Here is a 16,479-nt window from a genome sequence, read left to right on the forward strand (position 1 = left end):
GCACCTTATTTCCACGAGAGTTTCTGGGGAATAGAGTCACACAAATCACTGTATTCAGAAATTGTAACATAACTGCGCATACACAGTTTCTACAGGGAGAAGGGGGCCTTGAGTCTATCAAACGCATGACAGAAAGCTCATAGAAAATGAAATGGGCACCCGTCCTAGAGTAGGATCTTAGGGCAGCTATGGTAAATGTATGCATAAACATGTTCGCCAGAGAAAGGGCATTCCAAAAGCAACACATGATCTCACTCAGAGACTACTTGAGATGGAGACCAGAAAACCCGAGAGCTCACTGGTCCTGTGAGATTTTTTTCCCTCATTATAAGATGCACACAATGCAGTAAAATACGGAAACAACACCCATTTAAATTTGTCTTTAGAAGAGATTCCCGAAGGGAAAGAGGTAGCTCAGGAATGAACAAAGGAAGGAAATGGCAAAAAGGACGAACTACCATGGTCTCCAATTATCTGTTTTACACCCTGTGTCCTGAGAACTCATGAGTTCTGCATCTCGTAAGGTACTTCACTGCATGTGTGGAGGAGCAAATGATATATTGTGATGGAGAACTGATAAGCTCCAGGCCAGGAGCAGTTAAAAGAAAAGTCCCTCTTCTCCGGGCTCTATTTGGAGCCTCACTTGTATTATTATCCGCTGCTTCTCCTTCTCACCTCATACCTTCCTGCATCTCATTCTTGCTGGCCCGTGTTCAGACACGCTTCTTGTGGCAGTCATTTTATACTGCTGAGAATTTGTCTTTTTTAATTCCTCAAAGTTACGACTTTAAGGCGGGGGGTGGGGGGTGGGGGGTGGTATTTTGTAAGCTATTTTCACGGCGGTTCCTGTTTCTCTTGCCAGATTTTAAGAAGGGTCCATCCACCTTCGCCAATGCACACTACAGACGATGAATGCCCACCGTAGCCACCCTTTGCTAGAGAAAGAATTCTCCCCTGGTGCTATTCTGTCCTCTCTGCTCTGCTTAGTGCCTCCTCGCTCTGTGTCTAATCCGCTTTCCTGGGGTGCTGGCCCCCGGGGTGCTGCAAGAGAGCAGGTAGTTTCAATAGTCTAGCGGCCATGTAGCCATTGCCAGTAACAGGGACTTAAACAGCTGGGGCTTACTGGTCTCACCCAGAGGATGTCTGAGGATAACACAGCAGCTTAGTGAAAATACGTCGGATCTAGACTCTTAGCGCCATTTTACTCTACTGTTCTTAGTGTGTTGGCTTTTGTCATCATGCACGTCACTCCCTGGCCAAAGAACGGCTTCTGTGATTCCAGTGCCATCCCATAAGTTTTCTAGGCGGGGAGAAACAGCAAGCGGACACGAGGGCGCCTGTACCTCTCCTCTCTCCTCTCATTGGCCAGCACTGTCACGTGACCACTCAAGCTTCCAGGTGAGGCCAGGGAATGGAGATTTTAGCTGCTTCTAGTGGAGAGAAAGATATAAAAGAACAGGGGATGGAAATGGACATTGTGTCAGCCACACTGTGGTTTTTATAACAAACGTGGAAGAAGTCCCTTTCCAACCTCTCCCCAATGGTCAGAGGTGATTGAGCCCATGCTGTTTCCTATGTTCCACGATCATACTCTTCCCCTAATTTTACATAGCACCCCCTGTTAGTTTAAAAATCATATATGCGGGCGCCTGGGTGGCTCAGTCGGTTAAGCACCCAACTTCGGCTTAGCTCGTGATCTCCCAGTTCATGAGTTCGAGCCCCAGACTGTGCTGACAGCTCAGAGCCTGGAGCCTGTCTCCCTCTCTCTCTGCCCCTCCCTCCTTGTGCTCTCTCTCTCTCTTTCTCAAAAACAAATAAAAACACTAAAAAATTTAAAAAAAAATAGAAATCAGATATGCACTCTGTAGGCTGCACTGGAACAAGGATAATAATCACAACGATATTGATGTGTTCAGTAATTGCCTCAGTTAATGCTCAGGTATTGAGTATTTATCTTTAACTGCCGAGCGCTGGGATACAATGCTGTGTTTCCTGTCATTGAGCATATGTCTTATCTACACAGTGCTTGATCGATTAGGAATGCTTTTAGCTACTAAAAGAAGATTCAAGCAACAGTGATTTACCCCATATTAAGCACCTGTAATTTACTCTTAAAATATTCAAAAGGAGGTGTAATTCAAAAGGATGATGTCTCTGTGATTCCCCTCATTGTTGTAAGAAGGCTGCCACAGCTCCAAACATCTCATCCTTCAAGAATGTGTCCAAGACAGCCATTCTCTCTTATCAGGGGACACAATCTTCCCTGAAGGCCTCCTCAGCAGACTTACTGGGTAGAAGTGTCATACAGTCACCACCAGGTTTAAGGGCGGCTGGAAGGGAGGTGCTTCCCTAGTGAACAAGGAGAAGGAGTTGGGAATTAATCCCGGGTAGCGAACCAAGTGTGTTGTCATGGATGCTTTACAGCTTCCTACATGCTTTTTATATTCATGATTTCATCTTATGACTCGATGGGACTACAGTCCAAACATACTAGAAACTCAAACCTGGAATCAGAGGTCCAAGCAGTATCTGCTATGTGGGAACTTCTGGCTGGGAAATAATTTAAAGATCCTTTGAAGGTGCAAATTTAATACTAGGGTTTTAAAGATATTATAACGCATTTTGCCTATAAAGTATATATACAGGAACCCAAGGAGTGATTTGGAGGATTTTATAGTTTGGGAAGATAATTACACAGTGGGATGAGAAGAGAAATCAGGATACATGGGTTCTAGCCTCAGCTTTTGGTAACGCACCGGAAGGATGCTGAGCCTCTGCTTCCTCATCTGTAAAAAGTACTTGAACAGAATTAGGTGACTCCTAGGATCTTCTCAAATACACGAATACTTCTATAATCATGATGCTAGAAGTCATGAGTTAGAAGAATGTTAGAAACCATCTATTACAATGTCTTTTTACAAATGAGAGAACTCAGGCTCAGAAAGGTTACCATTTGTCCAGATTCATTCATCTAAGTTAGAACTTTGAGTCCTAGTATATGACATACTATACTTCCACAAATAATTGATATTACATCCTAATAGAGTTTTTAAAGATTTGACCTCTTCCTCTATCTTCTTTTTCCTTTTGGGCAGACTCTTTTCAATAGCACTATACTCTATTTAATAGAATGCAGATAATGAGATACTTTAAAGCCCACCTTTTCGCTGAAAGGTCTTGGGCAAAGTTCTTGACCTCTCTGTAAAATAATAGCTACACCTTCTTCATAGTTTTTTTTTTTTTCTGCTTCTTTTTTTGAGGACTAAAGAAATCTACTAAGAAAAGTTAGCGTCGTGATTGACACAGCAAGAATGTAATCCCAGCCATCCATCTCAGTGCTTAAAACTCCTCCAGGCTTCAGAAATGTCCTGGACCAATTTCCCCAGTAGGTTGTGTGGAGGGTGAGTCCAAATCTTGTGACTATAATTTGATCTTTATACAGTTCTATCTTTTGCCTTTACATTCTATAGATCTGAAGTCTCTGGGTAATAGCCAAGGGCGTAACTGGAAGCCAAACCCATCATTTGGGCCATCACGGAGCTCAGTAACCAGTGATTTGTTTGAGACCATTCAAATCACTTGAATCAGGGTTCTGAATCTGGGCTTCATGCATGGACCACAGGGGAACAGGGAATTACCTGACATTTCACTGAAACAGGTTTTTTTTAACCTCAGGACTATTTATTCATGTTTTGGGCCTGGTAATTCTGAAGGGCTGACCTGTGCTTTGTAGGGTTTAGCAGCATCCCTGGCCTCTACCCACTAGATGCCAGTAGCACCTCTCTCCTCCTGATAATCCAAACATCTCCAGACCTTGCCAAGTGTCCCTGGGGTGTGTGTGTGTGGGGGGGGGGGGTGGGGGGGGTGGTAATCTCCCTTCTCCCCCTTGAGAACCGCTGAGATAAAGTTTAATACGTGTATTTTTTTTTTCCTGAAAGGCTTATCAGTCTCACCATATTCTGAAAAAGTCCTGTTATGACCTCAAAAAGGTTGGAACCAGTTACCCAAATCCTTTCAATATGATAATGAGAGAGCACATATCTCCAGCTGTAGTTGTGGGGAAAATGTACACCATTATGGCTAACTAAAATGATGCAGTTTGAAAATTTACTATGAAATATTATACATACCTACCCATTTGTAACTTTCAACTACTTTGAAAAAGCACTTCACAGACTGTATCTGGGGAAGTATCTGCTTCCAACACTGCCATTCCCAGATGGCGGGATTCTTAAAATACTGTCTTCCGCAGAAGCTCCCACAGTCCTCTACTGAATGTAGCTCTAAACTTCCAAAGGGGTAAACGCCGATGACAAGCATAACAAGAAATCTGATGGTGGTATTGATCATAAGAATGATTGGATGGAGAGATGGAAGGGAGGGGAAGGGAAGGAGGGGGAGAAGGGAGGGAGAGCGAGCCAGAGAGAATACAATGCCTTGAAGGAGGCTCCCAAAGAAGGTTTCTCTGGGGGGGGGGGGGGGGAGGCTCGCGCTGGAAGTCCCCCCCCCCCCCCGCCCCCCGCCCCGCCCCGCCGCGCCTTCTCCCTGGCTTGTCTGGAAAGACTCTTTGCCAGGCAGAATCCCCCAGCCTTGCGCTTCCCGCTCTTATGTCTCAGGCTCGCGTCCACACTGGCCTTGTTCACCCTTTCCAAAGTGACCACATCCCAAGAGTCTCCTCAAAGCTCCAAAGGGTCCCTTTACCCAGTTTTAAGGCCCCCCTTCTCCACCTCCGGCAGGAAACGGGAGTTTAAACCTCAATCCCCAAAGGCAACCAGGGAACGTGTCTGGTCTTCCGTGGCGCCTCCGGAGCACCGACAAAACCAGCAACTTTGTCCCCTACTCCTGGGTCTGTGTGCCTCCACGCCCTCCCCATTTGCAGGAGTCGCCACGAGGGGAGGGCGGGGGGGAGGTGGGCGCGGGCTGGGGGGAGGCGCGGGAGTGGCCCCCGGGGCGGGCGGGGTCTCCCGAGTTCCCCGCCGGCAGCGCCGCGTCCGCGTTCCGCCGGCCGTGGGTCTCCGGGCGCGAGGGGAGGGGACAGGAGAAAGAGGAGGGCCGGGCCGCCGAGGGGAGGAGGCGGTGCGTGCCTCGCCTGCCAAAGGGAGCCCTGTTCCTCTGCGTGCGAGCACGGGCTCCCCGCGCGTGGCCACCGCGCACCGCCCCAGCCGCCGCCGGAGAGCGCGGGCAGCAGGGGGGGCTCCGCGGCCGGCGGCGCAGCCCTGCCTTCGGGAGACCCTCCGCCTCCGGCCGGACGCCGCTCTCCGCCCCGAGGCGGGCCCGGGGTGGCTGCGGCTGCCGGGGACCGCGGCGGGGAGGGAGGACGCTCTTCTGTGCCGTGGATGTTCCGCCCGCGGAAGACAGCAAGTTGTGCGCGCGCCCCGGCCGCCGCCCGCCCGCCGTGTGAGTAGGGAGCGCCGGCCGCCCGGCGCCGCGGGCTCCGCTCTCTCCCCGCGCCCCCTCGTCCCCGGCCGCCGGAGTCGGGCTGCTCCGGGCGCCGGACTTCCTGAGCCCCGCGGCGCGGTCGGCGTCCGCTGTCGGCGGCCGCCTCCGGGGGGTGCTGCCTGCCCGTGCTTTTCCCCTCCCTTGGCGCGGGCCGGCTGCAAGATGCCCCTCTCCTCCTTCGGGGCTCGGGGGTCATCGGGTGTCGTCCAGGCTGGGGTGGGTGGGTGGCGGGGTGGGTGAGGCCACTGCAGGGGGCCGCCTGTGGGCTCGTCTTGGCCTCCCCTCGGGGCGCCTCGCCTCAGCTCCAGAAGAGGGCCCTCCTGCCCCCAGGCAGCCCCCCACACTCGTCGCCCCCAGCCTCAGGGCCCGGGCAGACCAAGTTCAGCCGCTGACGCTGACGCTGACCGCAATTGACAAGATTAACAACAAAAAAAAGTAGTTGAAGTTCCCCGGGAGTGACACACGACTGGAAATGGGGTGGCGTGTGGAGAGGAAGCGGTAGGGGTGGGGGCTGGCGGAAGGGGAGAGGTGAGGGAGAGGGGATTTGCTGTGGACCCTGAAGGCTGGAGTTGAGGGTTCTGGGAATGGAACTGTAGGGCGCATGGGCTCTGTGCTTCTGTATTCCCTTCTTTATGGAAAGTGTGGGAAACCGTTCAAGAACTCCTTTTGAAAGGAAGGGAGGGGTGGAAAGTCAATGCGCGTGGAACTCTTTGAATGGCTGGGGTTCCATGTAGAAGACTGGGAAGTATGGATTACTTTTCAGATTAGACAGGGACAATCATTCAGTGGGAGAGACGGTCCCAGCCGTTGTGTCGGAACCAGTGAATCAGAAGGAAGTCACACACAGGCTTTCTTTCATTTACACTAGGAGAAAGAAGGTGGTTAAGACTGAAGGGATTCACAAATACTACGGACTGAGTACAGGGCGTGCCTAATAGTTGCATCCAGTCTGTGTGCCTAGACAGTCTGTAATATTTGTTGAGTTTATAGTGCTCTGCAATTGTGAAAATTATCCTAATAATTTTGTTCGGGCTCGTGCAGGGTTAATGCACCTAAAGGGACACGGAAAAGTTGCTCCAAATTATAAGCATGAACTTGCAAGCCAGATAAACAAACCATGGTACGGTTCACTTTGTTTTAATATTTGGAATTATGTTTACTGCCAGTAAAAATGCTACATTACTTTTACTGCGAGTATGTGAAATGAATTCACTGGCTTGGCAAATAGAAGCCATGGATTTCTTTAAGTAAATAGCTGTCAGAGTTAATTTGGGAGCATTTATAGGAGATAAAGACATGAACAAGCTTTGAGCTAGTTTGACAAAACTTGAATTTTAGAAGCGTTTATAGAATCAGTTCTTCCCACTTTTTGCAGTGTTGAGCCAAGTTTGAATGTTTATTAACTAAGGGTTGTAGACCAACTGAGCTGGTGTTATCACTTCCCTGAAAACAATTAACTTTTAATGTTTCTTATTGTTTTGCCAGGGACCATCATCCTTACTACAGAGGATGGGAAGTTGATGGCCAGTAAGACTGAAGATTCACTGTGTTGCTAGACGTGTTACAGAACGTGGATTGCCTGCCATTCCCTGGTGGTCTCACGCCTTCACTCACTCCTGCAGTCCCAGAGTAGTTGCTTTGGGTCCTCACTGCCCTATCTGTTGAAAAGATGGCATCCAGCCTGACTTGTACTGGGGTGATCTGGGCTTTGCTCTCCTTTCTTTGTGCTGCCACCTCCTGTGTGGGGTTCTTTATGCCTTACTGGCTCTGGGGATCACAGCTGGGCAAGCCTGTGTCCTTCGGTACTTTCCGGAGATGCTCCTACCCTGTGCATGATGAAAGCCGGCAGATGATGGTGATGGTGGAGGAATGTGGGCGCTATGCCTCCTTCCAGGGCATCCCTAGTGCAGAATGGAGGATCTGTACCGTCGTGACAGGCCTGGGTTGTGGCCTCCTCCTCTTGGTGGCTCTCACCGCCCTCATGGGTTGCTGTGTGTCAGAGCTCATCTCCAGGACAGTGGGAAGAGTGGCTGGAGGAATTCAGTTTCTGGGAGGTAAGTGACTTGTTAAATTTGACTCATTTCCCGGAATCCCAAAGCAATATTGAAAATCGTGTTGCAGTTGTCTACTGAAGTCCTGATAATTGGCACATGGAATGCTCTGGAGAAATAGGCGTGGGATGGCTTTGGTGATAGACTGCCGAAGTCAAAGATTTTTATTGGAATTGCTTTCCACCTTTGAGAGCTCTGAATTTCTGTACATCCTTAGACATATATACATCATTGGCCCACTAAGTACAACCTATATGAGGGAGTAACATCGGGATTGTTTATAATGTAGTAGGGGAGACCGTTCAGGTTTCATAACTTCCTGCTTCTCTTGTTCAACAGTCAACAATTAGATTCTCTGTGTCTTACTGGCATCTTCAGGTCTTTAGAGATGAAGACTTCATAGAAAAGTAGAAAAGTTTTTGATTCAACATTGTTGTCATGAGCCTTCAATACTCTTTGGTGGGTGTAAAACTGACCCTTGCTCAATCTTAAACTGTATTTCTAAATAAATGATTACTGCTTTACCCGAGAGATCAGTTTAACATGAACAACTCTGGATCCCACTATGCTACGGATACAGCTATAGGCTTAATTATCTCACTAGGATTTAACTTCGTGGGATGCTCTTGCTGTGAAGAAAGAAAAAAAATTGCAAATGCTGTTTGCTTGTCCAAAATGGACTGCATAGTCTCACTAACACCAGAAAAAGGTTTGATTTTTACTTGGGTTTCCTCCAGCAAGTATTACTTCAATATTTCTGGTCATATGGTTTTAATTATACTTTATATATTTTCCACTGCGCTTTTCACCTCCATTCTTCAAACTGACAGGCTGAACTTGTCTGATTTATAGTCCGTCCTGGTAAAATGTGACAACCTGTAGATAGTACAGAATGAAGGGAAATAGGAAGCCAGGAAAACGTATAGAAACTATTTGTAACTTCATTACAAAGTAAAAGTCTGTTACTTTCCCATTTGGTGCTTTCTTATAATCTTTTGTGAAGAATCCAGAAGAAGGAAAAAAAATTAAATGGGTAGTTCTGAGATAGAATCTGCATGTTGGAGAAACCCCGACAGATTATTGCAAGTTGTTTGATATTACACTTTGAAGTCACATTTTGAAAGAGAAAGTTCTCAAGCTAAAAATGCAAGGGGCAAACAAGGTTTGCGTTTTGAAGCAAATGACAGAGTTGTTTGCAGTTCTTTATTCCCCTACTGGAGGTAACTTTGTTCTCATCTGTTTTTTTTTTTTTTTCCCCTGTAGTTCTGCATCTCCTTCTGCCCTGGGAGGCAGTTTGGGAGGCTTAGCTGTTTTTTCCTTTAGTGCTTCAGTTCTCAACATCAAGCGGAAGTCTTACGCGTGATACATACGGATATTCATATAGTAATACCGTAAAACGATGAGAAAGTTGTTGAAAGTTGAGATAGAAGTCCTGAATTTGAAAACTTTTTGATACTACAGATTTCAAAGATAGAGTTAATGCCAGGAGTATTTAATTTTTTTTTTCTTGAAAAATAAACTTGATTTGCTGTTTGTGTTTCACTTGGCTCAGGAAAAATGCTTTGGCAGCTTCTTTTTCTCCTCTTATATGTCTTACTGGCATCTTCGGGTCTTTAGAGTTGAAGACTTCCCAGAAAAGTAGAAAAGTTTTTGATTCAACATTGTTGTCATGAGCCCTCAATACTCTTTGGTGGGTGTAAAACTGACCCTTGCTCAATCTTAAACTGTATTTCTAAATAAATGATTACTGCTTTACCCGAGAGATCAGTTTAACATGAACAACTCTGGATTCCACTATGCTACAGATACAGCTATAGGCTTAATTAGTAAATTAGTAAAGTAAATATTACTTTTCAGTTTGCCTTCATTTTAGGGCAGGGACTGCAATTATTTCTGGAAGAACAGGAAAATGCTTACAAAGACAGATCAGTTTTTATTGATCAGCTTTAACTGTATAATGAAGGAAGGCAACAGGAAGTGAATCTGAGACCCATGATTTATGCTTCCCTCTCTAAGTTCCATATAGATTTTTTGGAATGATATAGAGCTACATGTTCTATTTTACAGAAAACTCCAGGGGAAAGATCATTGGAGAAGTTATGTGTATTTTTAAAAGGACCTCCCCTCTCCCCCCACACTTTGTACATGCTTTTCATGAACTCTGCATGGCAAGAGTTACTGACATTAAGCTAAGGATATAGTTCTCAGTTGGTACTCTCTCGTTTCTCATATATAGTTCTCATATCTGGCAAAAAAAATAATTATGAACGTAAAACCTAAAAGAGTTTTTTTTCTGATTCGAACCTCTTGAGGGCACAAGTAAGTAAATACATCCCATTACTCAAGATAACAGTGCGTTTAGAATTACAAAACAGCTTGAGGGATGGAAAAGGTTTTGAAAACTGCATGAATCACTATCACTTAATATTCGGCTAGTTGGGGAAAAAAAAAGCTTCAAAAACAATTTTTCCTGTTACTCATTCCATCATTGTTTGGGGCTTTATTCATAAAAACCTGAGTGGCAAGTAATTTTATTTTATGAAAGTTTTCACGAAATAGGTTTCATAAAGACTGCCAGACCCCAAGCCAGTGGGCTCTCTCAATTCCATAGACGGCCGCGCTTCAGAAATAGAGTCAGCATCCAGGGTACTCTGCTATAAGGCGGACTCTGTTACTGAAAATGATTCACCCAGAAGGGTTATGTTTAGCTAAAGTTAGGGTTGCTCCAAAAACAACAGGAAGCGGGAGAATGGCAAAGTACAGAGGCGTCCTGCTTCACCCTGCCTGCTGTGTCTGGAGTTTGCACATATGGTGTAACATCAGGCAGTAAAACCCCTGCAGTACTTTGGAACTCGTTAAAGGACAAAGTGTCAACCTTAATTTTGAATTGCCTTGCTACGGTTGGTTAGAGGTTCAAATGTCACCTGTCAGCTGCCAGAGCAACACAAGATCGGACTGTTGCGTACGACATTTGTTCCCTATAGGAGGAGGACATCAAGGAATCAATGACTTGTGCTTTTCTTATGGCAACTTGTACATAAACTTGAATCGCCACATCGTCGTCTTCCATTTTTAAGTCATATTTCTGTCGTAATTTTTAAAGCCTGGTCTCGGTCGAGTTTCGCCCTCACTCGAGCTCTTAAAAGGCATGCAGAGAGCCCTTGAGAAATATAATGTATAATAAAAATGGTTCCACGCATGCAGGATGGTTATGGCGCAATGAGAAAAGAGACGTTTTCATGTTGGGTTTCGTTGTTGAATATAAAATTACATGCTTTGCTTCTCAATACTGTGGTGGTCATGAAGTACTTCAACCGAAGTTTTAAACGTTAGTATCACACTGTTTGATACACGTGTCAGGAAAATACCTTATCGACGCGCTCTGTGAATAGAAGCATGGGGGAACATCGTAAAGACATGTTAGGTGTGCCTGTAAGATTCTGTAACAGGTGATTGTGAATGTCGAGATCTGAGTGTGTTGATTTTGTCTTTGGAAATTGCTGCTGCTGTACCGAAGGGGCACTGAAGGGAGTCCCAAATTTATATCAGGCCACATTTAGCTTGAATGCATGTCACATATGTGTGTAAAGTGGGTATAGAGCACTCCTCAGTAGCAAGCAGTGGCCTTTCCAGTTTGGCAGGTGTTCTTTTCTAAGAAGCCAGGGAGACCATCTTCTCAGCTAATTGATAGTTAAGTGCTGCTGAAGACAGTAATGATGACGAAGTATTTCTTTGAGTGTCCTTTTCTCTGTGTGCGGAAAGCACCATTGCCTTTCCGGAGCCTCTTCACGATAGGGTTCCACCTGGACCTGTCTGTCACCCTTTAGGATGAGGGCTTGCCACTCTCCTTCCTTTGCTCCACTTTGAACCTGACTTGTCTTACGATATGCCACATCATGCCTTCCTTTCTTTAGGGCTATCTGTCTAGTGACAGCTAAGGAATAAGATAAATGATGAGTGTTGGCATATTAATGGGCATGGTGACTTTTTAATGACAGTCTTAACTGAAAGAAGCTGCTCTGATTTTAAGAAATCCAGAGACTTGTTAGCCCAGCTCAGGGAGCAGGCAGGACTCTTAGCTGTCCTTTAAGTTACACCTTGTGGATTGCTAACTACTGTACTCCTCCATTCAGCACCCCCAACCAACACTGTAAAGTCCCGGTGAGGTGTCTTGAGTTCTGAGTCTACAGTTCTCAAACTTGACCATGCATCAGGATCAGCCAGGGCTTTTAAAATACGGGGGCGTCTGGATGGCTCAGTCGGTTAAGCATCCGACTTCAGCTCAGGTCATGATCTCACGGTTCGTGGGTTCGAGCCCCGCGTCGGTCTCTGTGCTGACAGCTCAGAGCCTGGAGCCCGTTTCGGATTCTGTGTCTCCCTCACTCTCTGACCCTCCCCCATTCATGCTCTGTCTCTCTCTATCTCAAAAATCAATAAACGTTAAAAAAAAATTTTTTTTAAATACATATCGGTGGGACCTGCCCAGGAGTTCCTGATTTGGGTAGGTTTGGTGGGGAGCCTGATACTTTACATTTCTATCCGGTTTCCAGATGATGCTGGTTCTGAGCCTATATCTTGAGAACCCTGTTCTAAGTTAACCATTTCGTACTTTAGAAAAATGTGAATTCTGGTAGATGCTTGACTCCCAGAACTTAGTTAATGTTTAGTTATGTTATAATCTGATATAAACCTCTCTAATTGGGCTATGGAAAGATACTACCTCTGCAGCGTGGTATTGGCCGAGGACATTCTTGTTGTACCTGTCTGTGTTTTTGTCACAGAAAATTGTTTTCCTGAGGTTCTCTCTTAATGCATATACATGTCATAATTACAATATGTCCATTACATAATATGTACATATATTATATATTCATTTATTTACCTTTGCCATATGCCAAGATTTTATAGATGGAGAACTCAAAGTAAGAACTCAATACACCCTCTGTAGTTTTCCTGCGGTAGATTCTCAGTAATGAATTGCTAATTAAAAGACGTGAAGGCTCTACTGCAGACTGGAGAGATGCTCGAAGACAGCCCTTGGCCAGCTCCATAAAGCTGTGTATTTCTTGCAAAAGCAGAAAGACTAGGCCAGGAGGACATCAGGAACCAGCCAGTAAGAGCTTCTGCCTGTAGGCAAGATGGTGCCCCAATGGGCTGTGAGGAAGGTCAAGTTCTCCTGGTCTCAGGCATCTCTAGGGAAAAAGATGATGCGGTCTTGCTGAAGAGTAGTACTTTCCAGGGCCACAGACCATGTCTCACCTCGCAATCACGTGTCCCACATGCATCGCTCTTAAAGACCAACAAGGTCCAGATGGAGGCTAGTCAGTGCGGCGGCGTGGGCGGGGCTTTGCCACCGGGAAGGAGCGAGGGGCCAAAACGAATGCCACAGGGGCCATCTACTCTGAGCCCTGGATTTGTTGCAGGCAGGGATGTCAGTGAATTAGCTGGTCTTTTATAAAATCTAAAACACCAGATTTTATGTTTGCATTTAATGTTTTAAGATTATATTTTAAAATTGTCATTGCCACCAGTTTTCTTGTTTTACATACTGCCCCCCCACCCCCAGAAGAACACGTCTTTTAAGGCTTAATTTGGGAAGCTTTTCATGGTTTTCAGACTTTCTCGTGAAGCTTACAAGTTTTCCATATCCATAATTGACATCAAAATTCAATACAATATTCTTTTAATCCTCTAGTGGGCCTAAAATTCCCTAAGGACTTTTATTTTTTTAATTTTTTTTTTTTAACGTTTATTAATTTTTGAGACAGAGAGAGACAGAGCATGAATGGGGGAGGGTCAGAGAGAGAGGGAGACACAGAATCCGAAACAGGCTCCAGGCTCTGAGCTGTCAGCACAGAGCCCGACGCGGGGCTCGAACTCACATACCGCGAGATCGTGACCTGAGCCGAAGTCGGCCGCTTAACCGACGGAGCCACCCAGGCGCCCCAGGACTTTTATTTCTTGTGGAGGGTCCTCCTTTGTCCCAGAGAGTCTGATTTGGTAGGTCTGGGTGGGGTCCAGGTGAAGCACTTTTAACAGACTCCCCAGAGGTTCCAGAACACACATGGTCAGTCCCCAGGCCACATTTTGAGAAACATGAGCTAATTTTATTCACTTCAGACCTCATGTGATACTAGTATTGGGGCATAGACTTATATCCACCATTGAGCTAAGGATGAATGATCAATCTCTTTCTATCCAGAGTTATTTTGGGGACAACATGATACGAGCAGCAAATTATCACAAGTAGTGTAGGAACAGACCAGTTTATAGCTGTGTTCTCCCTGATCTCACAGACTTTGGTGTTCCTGGTGGACAGTCAGCCCTGCGTGTACACTCAGAAAGCAGAAAAACCAAATCTTTCCACGCTTTGCTTAGATGAGGACTATTTTCACTGGTGACTCCACCTGCAAATTAGGAACCTGCTATCATCTCCTGTGCTGCGTTTGCACCCTTCGGCCTACAAGTGCGTTGTCGCTGGCTTGTGTTCTGCTGGGTGTGCTAAAATCTTTCCTTACTGACAAGTGTGCTCGGTTGTTACCTGTTTTGAATTACAGGTTTTTATCTCCTGAGTTTGTATTTCTGAGGAAAAAAATACTGATGATAACAGTTCATTAAAATGACGGAATAAGGAGTTGTCCATTGCTCTTGAGTCTATCATGTTAGCCGCTACGCTAGACTTTTTCCCTAGAATTATTTAGATTGGTGTTTTCGACAGGGTCCAAATCTTCATTTACTTTACGCAGAGTAGAGTCTTTCTAAGAGAGTCATTTGATTTTTAGCTTCCTTCCCAGCTAACATAGCCATAGCTAGACAACACTGAGGCCAGGGTTAGTATGGGTCAGTTAGCCTCTGTAACGAAGAGATTGCAGATTGGTTAGCTGTCATGTAAAAAGCATGCTGTTATTCACAAAGAAAGCAAGCCGAGGAACAGGATTCAAAACCATTCCTATTAAACACACACACACACACACACACACACACACACACACACACACTCTGGAGAACTTTCTGTCATCCTACATGTTATCACAAATACATTGCCCGCCGTATGTACCGTTATCATTAGTGCACGGTGAGCACTTGACCTCTCCAGCTACCTCCAGCTTGGCAAGACTGCCTTGTTGTGTGTGGTGGTTGTAGTCAGAAAGAATACCAGCATCAGGTTCAAAATTTATTCGCGGATGTCATTAAAACTCATTTTTTTTTTTTTTTTTTTTACTTAAGCTATCGCCCTCCAGTGTGTTCTCAGGGACACCGATTCCTGGGTGTTCCAATAGATGTTAACAGGAAAAAGCAAATAGGAACACGTGGATTTGAGAAACAGTTGGTTTTGGAGAGTTAATCCATTTCAGTACAGCAGAAATCACAGGGCATTCAGCGTGTTGTCTATTACCAATCTCCCGAGGGGAAGGCGGAGGGTATAGTATTAAGTGTTTAGCTAACTCACTTGGGCCCAGCACCCTGAAGGGACCACTACTCTGGAACTTACTCGGTTCTCATTTTACCCTGTTGAGGCAGGCAGTTTATTCTTTTTTGCAGTTTATTCTTTATTCTTCATTCTTTTGCGAGAAAACTGAACTTTAGAGAGTGACACCCAAAGTTACCCATCAGTTATTGTTTGTGCTGTGAAGGCTGTCGCCATAATAAAGTGTTAATTGAAATTCCACCTTGTATTATATGTAGAATTCAGAATATCTGACCGTTTTGCATAGTGTATCTCTTAACATAGGCGAATATTTTTCTTGTTTCCTTTGTCCTGTTTATGCTTGTAGGACAATAAAACCACCTGTAGATTTGACAGAGCAACTTGTTGCCAATTCTCAAAAAACAATTACAGGTTACTGTTAATAATGTAATATGCAGTAGAGAGGCCATTAGGGGAGAGTGCCAAAACATCTGACCGATGTCTTTTAACAATTATTTAACAGAAGAGTGCTACCTTTCATTCTTACATGCTGGCTGAGTTTTCTAGTGTAAGTACCCCATTGTTAGAAGCCTTTGTAATAATCCCTTGTTAAGGCTAAAGATAATGTTATTTCCAGAGCACACACTTCTTAGATAACAAAACCAAAGACCTTGTGTCTTTCTATAGAAATGAAAGATAATGTTAGACGTTGTCAATCTTCGTCTTTGAAGTGTTTGTGATGGAAACAAACAGACTTCTATCTAGATCTCTCGGATGGGCTCTATGGATTTCCCAGAAACTTCTGAATGGTTATTTTTAGACGATCAGGAGGTTAGATTCAACATCGCTCTGGTTCTGGTGCATTGATATGGCTGACTAATTATCGGGGGACCGATAAAAACGGTTCTCCGTTTTTCTTGTATGTCTTATGTCGTCAACTAGAAGAGGAACTAAGATTTAGAATTTTCTTCTAGTCCTACAGTAACTAGAATAGTAAATGACATCTTATATGTTCAATGAACACTTGATGTATTACTTAGTTTCAATTATTTATTAGCAACATTTTTATCTTTAAGGTCTGACCTTGTTCTTCCCTACTTCACAGAATTATTTCAGAGATGAAATAAAATAATGCCATCAATGTGAAGGCATTTGAAGCAATGTCTCCTTCTGATGAACCTGCATAATGTTAGTCCTTTGAAAAGGAGTGTTCTCTAGTCATCTCTGTTGAAATGATGCTGCAGAATGCAACTCTCTCTCTTCAAGCACATTGTAAAAGCTTGGAGCGAGCTTTATTTTCTGCAATGAAGAAACCAGCTGCTATGGGTGTGAAAATTTTGTTCCCCACCAAATTCATGTGTTGAAATCCTAATACCCAAAGTGACGGTAGTAGGAGGTGGAGCCCTTGGGAGGCGACCAGGTCCCGAGGGTGGAGCTGTCCTGAATGAGATTAATGCTGCTATCAAAGAAATCCTGGAGAGCTTCCTTGCTCCTTGCGCTTCTGTGAGGATCCAGTGAGAAGAGGGCCCCCACCCAACTGCACTGGCGCTTTAATTTTGGACTACCAGCCTCTGCGACTGT

At 45.1% G+C, this 16,479-nt stretch overlaps 1 protein-coding gene across 2 annotated transcripts in view; it reads left to right on the forward strand.

The window, feature by feature from the left end:
- The first annotated feature begins 5,044 nt into the window (after positions 1-5,044).
- LHFPL6 (LHFPL tetraspan subfamily member 6) overlaps positions 5,045-16,479 on the forward strand; it is a 251,305-nt gene continuing 239,870 nt past the window's right edge. Inside the window, exons 1-2 of one of the 2 annotated variants that reach the window (XM_058686687.1) lie at positions 5,045-5,397; positions 6,925-7,493. In XM_058686687.1, coding sequence (XP_058542670.1) covers positions 7,109-7,493 — 385 coding nt within the window. In that variant the 5' untranslated portion in view covers positions 5,045-5,397; positions 6,925-7,108. The remainder of the gene's footprint in view (positions 5,398-6,924; positions 7,494-16,479) is intronic. The other variant, XM_058686677.1, reaches the window with a different exon arrangement.

This window comes from Neofelis nebulosa, chromosome 1 (assembly GCF_028018385.1).
Source record: "Neofelis nebulosa isolate mNeoNeb1 chromosome 1, mNeoNeb1.pri, whole genome shotgun sequence".
In the NCBI taxonomy this organism is placed as follows: Eukaryota; Metazoa; Chordata; class Mammalia; order Carnivora; family Felidae; genus Neofelis; species Neofelis nebulosa.